The 15,829-nt window shown below is 25.4% G+C and overlaps 2 protein-coding genes and 1 long non-coding RNA gene across 17 annotated transcripts in view; 2 read left to right on the top strand and 1 right to left on the bottom strand.

Moving 5' to 3' along the window:
• LOC147908567 (uncharacterized) overlaps positions 1-15,829 on the bottom strand; it is a 186,552-nt gene that overhangs the window by 71,871 nt on the left and 98,852 nt on the right. The gene's annotated exons all lie outside the window — the stretch shown is intronic.
• LOC147908576 (odorant receptor 67c-like) lies at positions 2,218-6,884 on the top strand. 4 transcript variants are annotated; one of them, XM_087409963.1, is made up of 9 exons: positions 2,219-2,871; positions 3,309-3,394; positions 3,512-3,629; positions 4,749-5,007; positions 5,090-5,206; positions 5,266-5,356; positions 6,227-6,381; positions 6,557-6,689; positions 6,793-6,884. In XM_087409963.1, the coding sequence occupies exons 1-9, from the start codon at positions 2,790-2,792 to the stop codon at positions 6,859-6,861; spliced, it is 1,110 nt and encodes a 369-aa protein (XP_087266089.1). In that variant the 5' UTR covers positions 2,219-2,789; the 3' UTR covers positions 6,862-6,884. The 4 variants fall into 4 exon arrangements, with proteins under 4 accessions (XP_087266091.1, XP_087266089.1, XP_087266090.1 ...); XM_087409964.1 differs by having other exon boundaries at positions 3,275-3,394; XM_087409965.1 differs by lacking the exon at positions 3,309-3,394 and having other exon boundaries at positions 2,218-2,871.
• Positions 9,042-15,689, top strand: LOC147908575 (uncharacterized). Of its 6 annotated transcripts, none has more exons than XM_087409927.1 (9): positions 9,042-9,705; positions 9,988-10,107; positions 10,229-10,346; positions 11,526-11,727; positions 11,888-12,004; positions 12,954-13,044; positions 14,338-14,483; positions 15,326-15,458; positions 15,570-15,689. In XM_087409927.1, the coding sequence occupies exons 1-9, from the start codon at positions 9,487-9,489 to the stop codon at positions 15,618-15,620; spliced, it is 1,197 nt and encodes a 398-aa protein (XP_087266053.1). In that variant the 5' UTR covers positions 9,042-9,486; the 3' UTR covers positions 15,621-15,689. The 6 variants fall into 6 exon arrangements, with proteins under 6 accessions (XP_087266053.1, XP_087266056.1, XP_087266055.1 ...); XM_087409930.1 differs by having other exon boundaries at positions 11,469-11,727; positions 11,983-12,004; positions 14,429-14,483; positions 15,347-15,458; XM_087409929.1 differs by having other exon boundaries at positions 11,469-11,727; positions 11,983-12,004; positions 14,429-14,483.

Here is a 15,829-nt window from a genome sequence, read left to right as displayed (position 1 = left end):
ACAAATGCTTTAAATGCTCGTTTTTTGATCGGTCAATTTGTAAAACTCTTTCTTATGATCAATCAAACGCTTCAAAGCATTTGTAGTGAGACTTTGATCACAGCCTAAGTACTATCTAAGATATTATTTCTGTTATATTATATAATATTATCTATTATTATTATCATCTTTTCTTATTATTTTTCTTGTATACTGAAATAGAAATTATACAAATAACAACATATATGAATATTATATATATTTTATATATATATATATATATATATATATATATATATACATATATAATTATTATATGATATATAATTTATATGATATATAATTTTATTAGGCATTATATTATTTCATTACATGTTACCTTGTATTAATCTTTAATGTTAAATCACATAAAACACGTAAACAAATTTATCTAATTGGTTTATTCTTTTAAACTTACTTACTAGCTAATTTTGTGATACCATTGTTATTTATTTTTCGCATTTATTATACCATTATTTTTCGCAACGCACAAGATATGTTTCTTTTGACTTCACCATGTATACTTCGATTTTGTATGACTTTGATAGCTGTCATAATCGTTCGTCACACGCACATCGATAGATGATGAATCGCACTCTGAAAATTTTTGCGTATTCCAAAAGTCATCGAAAAAAAATGTCGCTATCTTTCTGTACATGAGTGTACATTATAGAACTTTGGTTCACACGGTCAAACTTCAAAGCCCATATGATATCGCACCTTTTTTGTTTGCAATGTGCATGCGTGCCGAATAGTCATGGGCGCGACACAGTCATGTGTGTAAACCACACGATCGTGTTTGCAATATGCAGTAACATAATCATATAAGCAATGCGCTATGTGCATTACTAATTAACAAATGTATAAATAATGCGTTATGTGCAATATAGTTGTTTATATAAAATAAACGTGTGCAAACAAAGCTGTGGGCAATTATTTTGTAGATCCCCTTCTTCTGTACTAACCAGTTCGAATATAAACAACGCATGTTTAAATATTTTATATTTAAATAAGATATTTTGCACACAGAATTTATGATATGAAGAATTTATGTAATGCAATAAATTTTTTTTAAATTAATATATTTCAATTCAACATATATAAATATAAATATTTATATTATTATAAAAATTCCATTAATGAATAACATATGTTAAAAATTAAATAAAAGACACAAAAAGAAACAAATATTGTTAATATTTGATACATATGTACTCCTACACAATTATCTTCTAAAATTTGTACTATACACTTAAATATTTAAAAATGTTTCATGTTTTTTTTAATGTTCATAAATAATTCTCAAATTTTGGACTCAGTAAAAAATTAGAAAAAACTTGCTTAAGTAGATCAGTAGTAGGGTTACCTTAATATAAATTGTGACAATCTTACATTACCTATATTAAGCTGTATAAACAGTAATAAAATAAATGATGTAGACAAAATGTATTATATTATTTCAAAAGAAAATATAAAATTATACATTATATATTCTTCCTTAATTGCAATTGAAAATTTGTCATAAATAAATGTACAGATTATAAACGTAAACCTATGTATTGTATTACCGTTATATTAATGTAGACAGTATGTATATAGACAGCCAATGCTGTATAACAATATTTTAACATAATTTTAACATAATTGAAATATTTTAATTGAAAAAAATAATTTTTCTGTACAAACCAATGAGCAGTATAGTTTTTTTTTACAAAAGTAGAATATTTAAAAATACGAAAATATTTTTCCTCCACATATGCAAAATAATTGATTTTTTTATACAAATTTAATTCTTTATAACTCAGTAATTTCTTTTAAAGTACACAGATATTTTTCTGCTAGAGAAGAAAAATCAAGATATTAGTATTTTGAGTTTCTACATTATAGTATTAAAACCAATATATATATATATACATAACTGTTAAAACATATTACAGCGAATTATATATATATATATATTTTTTTTTATATTATCGGCAAATAAAATCTTTTGCGCGCGAAATTTATTATCAAAATTATTACACATATAAAAATTATTACACTTAATTAATTATTTTTATATCAACATATGTAAATATCGTGCATAAGTTCAAAAATTTCATTAATGGTAGAAAACTAAAAATTAATAATAGAAAGGAAAGAGCATTATACAGTCAATAGTTCAATTATAGACAAAAAACTTACAAATCAGCATTCGACACTTGATTGCTAGGAATATTTCATCAAATTTCATAATTTTAAAATGTAATAATATTGTGTATTAATGCTATCATTTTCTATTTATGAACATTGATAGAATATCAAAAAAAATTAAAGAAAAGTGATATTCTTTCGGAGTGTATCGGGCAAGTGCGTAGACTGGAATGAAGTTCTGGCGTTGAGAGAGAGAGAAAATGCGCCTGCGTGGCAGATAATTTATTTTCATGAGAAAATAACATCCGTCGAAAATTACCAGTAGTATCAAATCAATAACATATTCGTAATTTCGTAATATTCGTAATTTACTGAAAGAGTAGTTAAATTTAGTGTCGTTATACCTTACACAGCAAACATTTACACAACCAATTATTATAAATTATGAAATTTACGGTAAAATTATACCAGAAAACATGGGAATATAAAATATTTTGTCAAATAGTGAAAAAATGGGATAAACACTCTCAACGATGAATCAGACTTCAGAGTAATATTTTGACGCTCGAAGAGAAAATGGTACCTCCAGAAATTGAGTATAATAATCTCAATAAAATTCTATTGCTTGCTGTCGGTTTATGACCTTATCAACAGTCCAAATTTACTCAATTTCAGTTTATTTTTTTCTGTGCCATTTTGTCCGCAGGTATTGTATTTCAGGTAAAAAAAACCTAACATTTCATAATTTAAATTACTGTATAACAATATTTCACTACAATTATTTATATCAATCCATATTATGCAATTTAATTTTTATATCAAATGAAAAACTACAAAGGACTCTCAATAGAGGTGCAAGTTGTTAGTTAATAATTATATGCATAAATATTTATTTGTATATGTAACCGCTAATACATGCTGTTTTTAAAAAATAATATATATTTTTTAAAATCATATATTAGGTGTAGTAAAAAGAAATCCATTATTTTTCTAAGATGGCTTTAGTAATCTGTATCACGCGTAGACGAGATGCAGATTACTAAAGCCATCTATTGGAAAAATAATGGATTTCTTTTTATTACACCTAATATATATGAAATTGTGTAAAATTAACTTTTTGCAGTTCACACCAATAATAATATTAAAATGTACTTTAGACCTTGTAATAAAAGTGCTGTCTTCCGTATCTTTCTTTATATTATGCATGATAAAATATAACGCATTCCATCTTAACATTGAAATTGTAAGTTCATAATTTACCGAGTATTCGGTAATTAGAATTAACTTGTCTATCAAAAAATTGTTATTGCACAAAGTGTTTTTGATACAAACACAGTATAGAAAATTAATAACATAATAGGTGAAGAATTTATTCATGGAGCTTCGATATATACTCAATGAATTAAAGGATAAAAACGAAATTGCAATTATATACCAATATAGTTGCACTGCTAAACGTTACACGATTACACTTACAAGTAAGATAATATTTATTAATTTTGTAATAATATTTTTAGTTAGTAAATATTCAAAAGTGATGCTCTCCTAAAAATCGCGGATTCTTTTTTAGTATTTAATGAACAAAACTAGTTATAAAAAGACATGTATAAGAGGGGGATTGTGGCATTGTGGAAAAAATTCGGTAATTATGCAATTTAAGAGACACCGCGCCAATGTTCTTGACCTTGACATATGTTATCATGATTTTGAGTAATTTTACCTTAACAACTAGGTGGCGGTCTCTAATAATTTCTGACATATTTGGATTTAAAGGTCTAATTTTTGTATGTAATGAATCTTTCTATCTGTGTAAGAAATTTTTTACTTTAAAATATATTGTACAACGCGAAGCGACTTTGACCCCACTTTCCTTTCTGTCAAGGAAGCGTGAAAACTCGTGCAACCAATGTAGGTTGGAAGTGGGGTGGGAGTCGTTTCGCGTGGAAAGTCATGCGCCCCTAGACAGGGGGAGGGGCGAGAGATGGCTTTCGTTTGCGTAACATCGCACTAGGCTACGTTCGGAAACATCAACCGAATGTCATTTAACTTTGTTGTTCACCCAATGTTAAGCAGGGATAAGATGATACATGAAGCATCCAAATGATGTTTCCAAGAAGAATCTTTATATTTATAAACGTTAAAGAATAGAATCTAACAAATTTTTGTTCATTCCATTTAAAATATATGTAACTTGAAATATGATTTTCCATTTGAAATATAATTTTTTTCTACAAGTTTCCTTTTAAAATATTGTATACACGTTTTTTTATAATTAGTTTTGTTCATAACATTGTCAATGTGTTTAATATATATATATATAGTATACATATATAGTATACAAATATATTATATACATATAGTATACAAATCAAATAAAATTTAAAATTATCAATTTTATAATCTTATTCTATTAAAAAATGTTTTATAATAGTGTATATGTAAAATGATATAGGTATCAATTTGACAATAAAATTCAAGATAAAAATTATTTCACAATATTATACATGCGTATAGTAACATAAAACCTAAACATAAAACAGATGCTTTAGATATTTTAGATACTAAAAATTTAAGCAAATTCTTTTTACTTCATTTAGGTTTTGGAATTTGTGGAATGTTCAGTCTTATAATAATTCAAATTTGGTCGTTTATAGCTGATGTTAATACAATGAACACGTCTCAATCACATCATTTACTCATTATGACAGAGTACTTTGTTGATCAAGAAAAGTATTTATATTGGATTCTGTTATATATGTACACAGTACTATGTATTGCATCCTTTATAATGTTGGGAATAGGTACAATGCTCATTACATATATTGAGCATATTTGTGGAATATTTAAAATTGCTAGGTATAAATAGATCTAAGAGCATAATAATTTTAACTGTTATATAAAATTAATAATTAATTAATATAAAAAAACACATATGCAGCTATCGCATTAAGCATGCAGTGAACACTAATGTTCTACAAAATATTATGACAAAAAATAAAATTTTAATGATCGAAGATATAATTTGTGCCGTAGACATTCATCGTCAAGCTATGAAGTAAGTGCCTGTGTTTTTTTTATATCATGCGATACATTTACTAATATTTTGTTTTTAAGAATGACGAAGCATTTTATGACCACATTCGAAATAATGATGTCTTGTATCACAGGATGTTTAGTAGTTTGTTTTAGTTTTAATTTGTTTCAAGTAAGTTTACGATTTAATGTAATAATATATATAGACTGAAATGAAATTGTTATTTATTATTAATACTGTGATTTTATAAATATATGTATATGTAAAAACAACAAATCAATATCACGTATAAATCTTAAACAAAGCCGCTAATAATATGTATTAATATTATAAATGAAGAATTCATAACTATATACATATGTTTGTAAATGGCATAAGAAAAAAAATGACGTAATATATATAATCAAATTTATTCGATTATGAAACATAGTAACATTAGGTACACATCATTAATGCAAATATGTAGAATGTTTATTGTCAAATATAATAAAGAATATCGCAAATCAATTGCATACAGCATCGTTTGCCGACAGTTTGTTTGCGAACAAAAATTGTTGTCTACAACTCGATTACCTATATTCGACATGCACTTTTGTGCACAAGTAAAAATTTCAGAGACAAAGTCACATTTGACTACATGTATTACTGTTTATAGCTCGATTGCCCACATATACTACTCTCTGTTTTAAAAATACAAATTCTGTTTTAAATTAAATTTTTTGCTTTAAAATATAAACTCTCTGCTCTAAAAATATAAAAATTACTTTTTATGTAATTTAAACTTAATTTTATATATATTTTTGAGCAATTGTGCTGTTGATCTGTAGGCAATAATACGTGTAAGTAAATTTAATTTCGTCTCTTAAATTTTTATTTGTGCGCATATGAGTAGTAGTTAAGAACAAAAAAATTTTAGTTGTAGGAATAAATAAAACTTGTTATGTAACTATCAATGTATAATTTGCACGTTATAGATTGATAGTTAAAACATAGATACATATGTAGAAGATTGATATTTATTATGTAAAATATGTTTCTTAGCTTTTCCAGATAGCATCATCTGAAAACAATAAAAACAATATCAGCGAATTTTTATTACCATTTTTATTTGCGTCTACAAGCATCTTATACATGTTTATAGCCCATTATGTTGGACAGAATATAATCGACCACAATAATCACATATTTGTTACTGCGTAAGAGAAATATTCTTGTTTGGCAATACGTACAATTATTGCTTTTTGCATTTGTTATAACAATACAAATAGAAATTGATCTGCGACATTTAAATTAGAATATATACCAAAATTAATTAATTAAGAATTCCAATCTTAAGTAAGCAATCTGCTATCTCTATATTCAATTCTGTAGGTACAACGTTCAGTGGTATAAAACCCCATTACATATACAAAGAATGATACTATTTCTACTGCAAAGAAGAGCTAAGAAATTTTCATTAAATCTCGATGGGATATTTGATGCATCCATAGAGGGTTTTGCCACGGTAATAGTTTGTGGGATATTTCAGTTTCCATTTACATATAGTTACAATAAAAAAATTTGTTTATAATTGCAGCTAATAAAGGCCTCCGTATCTTATTTTACAGTCATGCATTCTACACGATGACAAAATAAATATTTATTGTCTCAATAAAAATATAGTTAATAAAAAATGATGATAATTATGGTTAGAAAATAATAGATTAATTTTTTTATCATAGAGTACAGATCAGGGTTGCCACAAAAAATTAATTTTAAAATTCCTCAACTTTTCCGAATAAAAATAGAAAATTTTCTATGAGTAATATAAAATATTAACATTTAGACTCACGGATTGTAGGAAAGTTAGTTTATATTATTAAAAACAACGCAAAAAAAGCTTAGCATAGTACAATTTTGGATGTAAATTCAAATCACAGCAAAAAAAAAAAATTAGTTTTGGAAAAAAAGAATGCAGTTATGATGAAAAAGAAGGAACAAATAAAAATACCGAATTAAATATAATTTTAGTTATTTTATTGTTTAAAGTGCACAAATATTGAACGTATTTGACTGTAAACATCATATATAATTTAAAATATTATAACAATTATTTGGAATAGGAGTAGTTTCTGGGAATTGTGAGTAGATTTCGAAATTCCAGACTTTTTTACATTTTCCCCTGACTTTTCCCGGTTTCCATGACCCATTTCAATTTGCCTGACTTTTCCCAGTTTTTCAGGTTTGTGGCAACCCTGACAAATAGATATTTTTCTGTTTAGAAAAAGATAAAGATTAATTAAATTAACATAGTGACACTGTTTTCATACTGCTTACATGCACATTGTGAAATTTTGTTTCACAGTCAAACTTGAAATCCTATATGCGCAATTATATATCTTCTTTGTTTGCAACGTGCATGTGCACTACATAATCGAGATCCCCCTTTTTTCTGAATTAACTATAGTCCAAATATAAACAACACATATTTTATATTTAAATAAGACTTTTTGCATGTAGAATTTATAATATAATGCATGAAATATTTTTTAAAATTAATATATTTAATTTCAACATTTATACATATATTTATGACTCTATTAATAAATAATACATGCTAAAAAGTTATAAAATAAAAAAAATAAAAAGGAAAAGATATTGTTAATATTGGATACATATGTACTCAATACATATGTACCCTATACGTACACAACCATCTTTTGAAACCTTCACTATTTATTTAAATATATTAAAATGTTTCATGTTTTTTTAATGTTCACAATCATTTTTCAAATTTTAGACTCGGTGAAAAATTAGAAAAAAATTACTTAGGGTTCCAATATAGAATCTGGTTATCTTAATATAAATTGTGACAATCTTACACTGTCTAGCTGTAATAATATTATAGATTGTAATAATATAAAGTGATTGATGCAGACAAAACATATTTTTTTCGTTTTCAAAAGAAAATATTGCATATTATAAATTATACACTTTTTCTTAATTGCAATTAAGAAATGTGTAATAAACAAATATACTGATTATAAACATGTTAATGTACATCTATGTATTGTATTATCGTTATATATCAGCATAAATAGTGTAGACAGAGGCCTCGGTAGTCTAAAGGCTCTCTCACGGAATACAAGAGATCCGGGTTTGACTTCTGGTTAAAATAATATTTTTTGCAATAAATTTATTTACAGTTTTTTAGTACATTAACATTTTTCTAATAGGATGCTGAATTAAGCATTCAATTATTAAATTGTCAATTTTTAATTTGTGATATTATTATAGTAGTTTAATTGCAGTTATAAGTCCAAAAAATCAATTCGGTGCGCAGTTTGAATGACTACATGTTAAGTACTATGTAAATAAATTTACATAGAAATTATTTAAAAGTTTAAGTATCTAAGATACAATTTCAACCGTTATAAGCATTAAAAATGGAATATTTTAAAGAAAATATTTTTTCCTGCAAATATGCAAAATAATTACTCTTTTGATTCAAATCTAATTCTTTATAACCTAGTAATTTCTTTTAACCTATACAGAAATTTTGCTAAGAAAAATCAAGATATTGATAGTTTAAGTTTCTACAAAGTACTGAAATCAATATAAGCATAATTGTTAAAATATATTATAGCGAATGTTCATATATTTTATATTATTCGGTAAATAAAGTCTTTTGTGTGCTAAATTTATTATCGACGTATAAAAATTATTATTCTTAATTAATTATTTTTATATCAACATATATAAGTACATAAAATAAAAATTTCATTAATAATAGAAAACTAAAAAATTAAGAAATAAAAAAAAGTATTATAGTATGAATAGTTTAATTGCAGACAATAATTATAGACAACAAACTTACAAATCAGCATTTGCCACCTGCTTGCTAAAAATATTAATTTTGTCCAACGCAGTCTTAAAATGTAATAACATTATGTATTAATGCTGACATTTTCAAATTATGAATTTTATCAGATAGATCATGATAGCGAAAGAATTAAAGTAAAGGAATATTCTCTTGAAGTATATCGCGTGAGTGCGTAAACCAGAATGAAGTTCTGACGCTGAGAGAGAGAGAAAATACGTTTGCGTGACAAATATGTTATTTTCATGAGAAAATAACATCTGTTAAATTACCTGTAGTGGTAAATCAATAACATAAATATCAGTAATTTGATGAAAGAGTATGTTAAATTTAAAACCGTTAGATCTCACAGCAAACTTTTACAGAACCAATCATTATAAATTGAAATTTACGACAAAATTTATATTAGAAAACATAAGGATGTGAAATATTTAGTCAAATAATGAAAAAATGGAATAAGCATATTCTTTACAACATCTTCAGTCTTCACAGAAATACTTCGACGCTCGAAGAGAAAATGATACATCCAGAAACTGAGTATAATAACCTCAATAAAATTCTATTGCTTGCTATTGGTTTATGGCCTTATCAACAATCCAAATTTACTCAATTTCAGTTTATTTTCTTCTGTACTGTTTTATCAGCAGGTATTATATTTCAGGTATAAAATAATATAATATTATTATATGTACAATATAAATTAATCCGTGACAATCTTTCACTTCAATTGTTCATATCAATTCATATTATGCAATTTTATTTTTATCAAAAATGAGAAATTACAAAAGTACTCGCTATAGAGGTGCAAATTGTTGGTTCACAATTGTATGTACAAGCATTTATTTCTATGTAATCGTTAATACATGCCGTTTTCAGAAATAATATATCGCATTTTTTAAAATCATATTTATATATGAAATTATGTAAAACTAACTTTTTGCAGTTAACACCATTAATAATATTAAAATGTACTTTAGACCTTGTAATAAAGGTGTTGTCTTCCGTATCTCTCTTCATATTGTGCATGATACAATATAATGCGTTTTATCTTAACATTGAAATTGTAAGTTCATAATTTATTGAGTATCCATTAAATAGAATTAATTTGTCAATAAAAAAATTTTTATTGCATAAAGTGTTTTTGATATATACGAAGAGAGTATAGAAAATTAATAAAATAATAGGTGAAGAATTTATTGACGAAACTTCGACATATACTCAATGAGTTAAAGGATAAAAACGAAATTGCAATTATATACAAATATAATTGTATTGCTAAACGTTACACGGTTACGCTTACAGGTAAGATGATGTTTATTAATTTTGTATTTTCAATTGGTAAATATTTAGAAGTGGTCTTCTAAAAATCGCGATTTCTTTTTCAGTAATGGACAAAACTAGTTGTGAAAATACATGCGTGTCATGTTTTAAGAGGGGGTTTGTGGTTTTTGTTAAAAGATGAATAAAAGTTTTATTTTTATTTAAATATTAATATAAAGTTTCTTTATATTTCTTTGTTTTCTACATTATTATCTGTACTTGCCACGGGATCGAAATAAAACGATCATCAAGATTATCAATCAAGCTGAAAAAAATGTATGGACATTTCACTCGCTCCTCACCCCCCCCCCCCTCTTAAGAGTTCGACTTTCCATGCAAACCGAGTCCCCCCCTCACCTCCTTTCTTGCTAAGGGGCGCATGAGACTTTTTACGCAAAACAAAATCTACCGAATGAACAGTTGTGTGTCCCTTAGCAGGAGTGAAATTTATTTCACGTGAAAAGTGGTGCGTTCCTAGACGGAGAGGGAAGGGGGGGGGGAGAGTCGATTGGATGAACTTCGTTTACGTAGGATCACTAGAATGACCGTTATACATATTTATAAACATTTAAAGTGTATAGACGCTAAAGAATATTTGTTCATTCTATTTGAAATAGAATTTTTTTTTTACAAAAACACAAGAACCCTCTTGAAACATTGTACACATAAACATTGTCTTTTTATAACTAATTTTATTTTCATTACTGAGAAAAAATCATGATTTTTGGTGGAATATCATGACATTTATCCTTTCATACAAACATTTACATATGATTTATTATATAAATCTATTGAAGCATTTGTCACACTCTCTAAATCCATTGGAGTGAGATTTCACTCCGGAAAATTTAGAGAACACGTATGTGCATTTGCGAAGAATAGCCAATGTATTTAATACATTAAATAAAATTTAAAATAGTTAGCAATTTTACAATAAAATCTTAATTCTATTAAAAAAGGTTTTATGATACAGCGTAAAATAACACAGCTATCATTTTTGCTGTAAAATCCAAGATAAGAATTATTTCGTAATACTTGCGTACAGTATATATAGAACAATTTTAGATATTAAAAATTTAAATAATTTTTTAAATTTCTTTTTAGTATTTGGAGTTTGTGGAATGTTTATTATTATTATAACTCAAATTTGGTCATTTATAGCTGATGTTAATACAATGAACACATCTCAATCACATCATTTACTCATTATGTCAGAGTACCTTGTTGATCAAGAAAAGTATTTCTATTGGATATTGTTGCATATGTACGGAGAATTATGCGTTGCAACAGCTATAATGTTAGCAACAGGTTCAATGTTCATCTCATATCTTCTACATACTTGTGGAATGTTTAGAATTGCTAGGTAAGATTGTAGACATAGAGAAAAGAAATGAGTATTTGTTATAACTTTTCAATCATCAGATTAATTATTTTTATACATACAGTTTATTTAACAAATGTTTATGAAAGTTTGTTTTTAACTAAAAAATTGTATCTTTAATTACTATTCAATATTTATACAGTTATCGTATCAATCATGCTGTAAATATTAATACTATACAAAATATTACATTAAAAAATAAGATTTTCATGACCAACAGCATAATTTGTGCTATAGACATTCATCGTCAAGCTATGAAGTTTGTATTAATACCAACATACAGTATTCATGCAGTATATATACAATTAAGGCTCCTGACCATCATGAATCTTTAGATTAACGTTAAATATGCATAATAAAAAATGTCGTAAAAAATACATAATACTTAGTAGAAATATTTTTCAACAAAATAATATTTGGTAAGGTAAACTTATAAAATATACTGAAAATTCTCCTTTTATTTTAAAATAGAATCATATCTCAGTTCAAAAGCTATCATATAGCTTATTTCATTGTTTGTATAAGCATAATTTAATTTCAAATATCAGTTTTATTAAAATAATGTCGTTTAAAATAATTCATTATTTGTTGCTTTAATAAAAAAATATTTTTTATAAAAGTAGAATGATTTCAAGGGATATGTATTCTGATAACATTACATTTCTTCTAGGTGCAATGGAGGTGCCAAAAACATTTAAAACACCTCCTTTTTTAAAATTATCCTTTTTGGAATTATATGATTTTTTTATATAATACACATAATTCCTCTAATTATTCTGTATATTATATAAAAAATTATTTCTCTCTAAAATTTCATTTTAAGAAAGCGAAAATAGTCCTCACATCTTTTTGGTACCTAAAAGGATAACAACGCAATATATTCTTCTCGAAATTGCTTCACTTTCATATAAATATTTTTTTTAATAAATCAACAATTAATGAGTTATTTTAAGCAGTATATTTTTAGAGACACCTTGTATATAGTTATTTATTATTACACAAAGGAAGAGTTGTTGGTATATTTTACAAATTCATTCTGATTGCAAATTATATTAAAAAGAATGTATTGACATTTTAATATAATTTGCAAAAAATTTTTTATGTATTTTTTTCGTTTCTAATATCACAATACAAGATGGCTGCAGTGAGTACGCAAAAGGAATAATAATATTTTTATAATTTTTAAATAATATTTATTGTTTATGAAGGTTGTCCAAGCATTTAGTGTCCTCATTCGAGATAACGCTGCTTTGTTTCACTGGAGGAATAGTTGTTTTCTTTACTCTCAATTTGTATCGAGTAAGTTTCATGTAATAATATATGAGATTTGCATAAAAATAATATATTAATAATTCTGAACACATATAAGATCATATATAAGAATCAATAAATCAATACAACAGTTATAAATCTTCAACTCTTTAAATTTCTTGAAGTGAAATCTCATTTCAAATAAACGAACTATCATTATTGAAAGAGTGAAAATATTTGCACTCTTGAATAAAAATGGCAGATTTTCATTCTTTTTTAGAATAAGACTTCAATCTTTTGGAGTAAGATCCAAAAAAGAATGAGATTTCTTTCCTTTCGATTAAATCTCATTTCAAAAGAGTAAAATATTATTTTAAAAAAGAATTAAAATCTGCTACTCTTATTCAAGAGTGCAAATATTTTCGCTTTTTTTCAATAGTGATGGTATTTTCATTCTTTTGGAGTGAAATTTCACTCTAAGAAATTTCGAGAGAACGAAAGCCAGTAAATGATATATAAATGACTCACCATATATGTATACATATATAGATGCAATGAAAAGAATAATAATTCAAAAATGTATTCTAAATGTTATAAAATGTAATAACACTGCACTGTATCTCAGTGAGTTTGCAGACAAGTTTGTTACCTTATTTTAGTCCTGTATATACAGAATATCTCAAAATGACCGCCAAATATTTTGTGCACGAGTAGAACAGCATAACTGAGTCTAGAAGTTCGATTCAGTTATGCTGCTCTACTCGTTTTGCAGTTTTCGCAATAGTTAACAAAATATCAATTACTAAAAATCGTCAAATATTGATTCTTTCAATAATGTAAATTTTGGCGGTCATTCTGAAACACCATGTATAATTGTTTATTATCATTTATTATATATTATCATTATATATTATTATATTATATTATTATCATTATATTTACATATCTGACTTGTTTATTAAAAAAATATCATTTTCTTTGAATAAATCTTTGTTATACATAAAAATTTATTAAATATATATTTTTAGCTGTTTTTCCCTATTTATAAAAACAGAACGTATTAGTATTTGTGTTTAATCAACGTTTTAGCAATTATATATATATATATATATATATATATATATATATATATATATATATATATATATATACACACACACACATATATCATTTATATATATACATATCCATTTCTATATCAATTAATCTCATAATCTTAGCTGTAATAATAAACAAAGCTCGTGTATTATTCATAAGTTAATATTATTCATAAGTTAGTAATTACAATATACATATGCACATATAACATTAGTAATTTCCATGAAAAATTTTGTTTGTTAGTTTTTTCAGATAGCATCATCTACAAGTAATCTCAACGAATTTTTTCTACTGATTATAAATATGTTTATAAGCATTATATATATGTTTCTAGCCAATTACATGGGACAGATTATAATAGACCACAATAATCACGTATTTCTTACTGCGTAAGAAAAATATTTTTATAAGAAATTACATATAAACATCCTTTTTTTAGTGGATTCCTTACGAAAAAATACATTGGCGATCTGAAGTAATACTCAAATTGAGGGTTAATTTTCATGTTGGATGTTTATTTGGGAGTTAACACTTAATTAGGTGTTATTTTAGACCGCCAAGAATGTATTTTTTCATAATTGCATATACAACAATAAACGTAGAATCTTCTGCATTTCAAATGAGGCCACGAAGTATTCTGAAAGATTTTAAGGGTAATTCCTCATACAAATTCAAGACGAAAATTTTACATGACACATGTCCGAAACGACTTAGTTTCAAAAATATGGGATATGTCTAAGTTGAAGGAAAAATTTTGCTTTTCAAAAATTTCGAATATCATTTGGACTATTTTGATAAAACTTTAAATATATATATATAAAGTTTTATCAAAATAACTTAAATAATTATCAAAATTTTTGAAAAAAACAAAATTTTTCCTTCAATTTTAATATCCAGTACCTTCGAAATTAAGCTATTTCGGACATATAATCACATGAAGTTTTCATCTTGAATTTGTATGAAGAATCATCTCTCAACATTTCTTAAAATAATTGATATCCATCCATCCTGTATGCCGATACATAATAAAAAATTTCTGTCTTAGCAATCTGTTATCTACATATATATATATATATTAGGTGTTGGAATTAATTCGTAGCGTTTTTTAATGAAAGAATGTTATTTATTTCACATGAGCATTAAAAAATACATTAATGAAAGTACTTCCCATCACTTGTAAAACGCTACGAATTAATTCCAACACCTAATATATATATATTCAATTTCGTAGGTACAATGTTCAATGGTATAGAACACCATTACATATACAAAAAATAATACTATTCTTATTGCAAAGGGACACTAAGAAGTTTACTTTAAATATCGGTGGAATAATTGAAGGATCCGTAGAGCACTTTGCCTCGGTAATATAAGAAAAATTATTTAAATAACATATACATAACAGAATTATATATTTAAATAACATATATATACTTGTATATAGATAAGATAAAAGAAAATGTTTTCATTTGCAGCTAGTAAAGGCATCAGTATCTTATTTTACTGTAATATATTCTACGCGGTAACCAAATCAATATTAATTTATGATCATTAATGGAAATATAATAAATGAAAAAATGATGATATTAAAATAATCGTTTTTTTGATTCAAATTTAATTCTTTTCAATTCTTTCTCTTAGCAATTTTTTAAAATAATAGATATTTCCTTACAAAGAAGAATACTATTTTGTTTAAAATTTTATTTTGTTAGTCTTGATTTGAACATTTTTAGTT

The sequence above is a fragment of the Acromyrmex echinatior genome, chromosome 9, assembly GCF_024713525.1.
Source record: "Acromyrmex echinatior isolate Ae372 chromosome 9, ASM2471352v2, whole genome shotgun sequence".
In the NCBI taxonomy this organism is placed as follows: domain Eukaryota; kingdom Metazoa; phylum Arthropoda; class Insecta; order Hymenoptera; family Formicidae; genus Acromyrmex; species Acromyrmex echinatior.
Note: the sequence above shows the minus strand (reverse complement) of the source record. Positions and strands in the feature narration are given on the sequence as shown.

Excerpts from the sequence above, each read along its gene's own strand:
- LOC147908576 (XM_087409963.1), top strand. The coding sequence starts at position 2,790 with ATGACCTTATCAACAGTCCAAATTTACTCAATTTCAGTTTATTTTTTT. Across the intron at positions 5,207-5,265 it reads ATTCATCGTCAAGCTATGAA|AATGACGAAGCATTTTATGA; the intron begins GTAAGTGCCTGT and ends TTTGTTTTTAAG. Across the intron at positions 6,382-6,556 it reads AATCACATATTTGTTACTGC|GTACAACGTTCAGTGGTATA; the intron begins GTAAGAGAAATA and ends TCAATTCTGTAG.
- LOC147908575 (XM_087409925.1), top strand. The coding sequence starts at position 9,487 with ATGAAAAAATGGAATAAGCATATTCTTTACAACATCTTCAGTCTTCAC. Across the intron at positions 11,728-11,887 it reads GGAATGTTTAGAATTGCTAG|TTATCGTATCAATCATGCTG; the intron begins GTAAGATTGTAG and ends ATATTTATACAG. Across the intron at positions 14,484-15,325 it reads AATCACGTATTTCTTACTGC|GTACAATGTTCAATGGTATA; the intron begins GTAAGAAAAATA and ends TCAATTTCGTAG.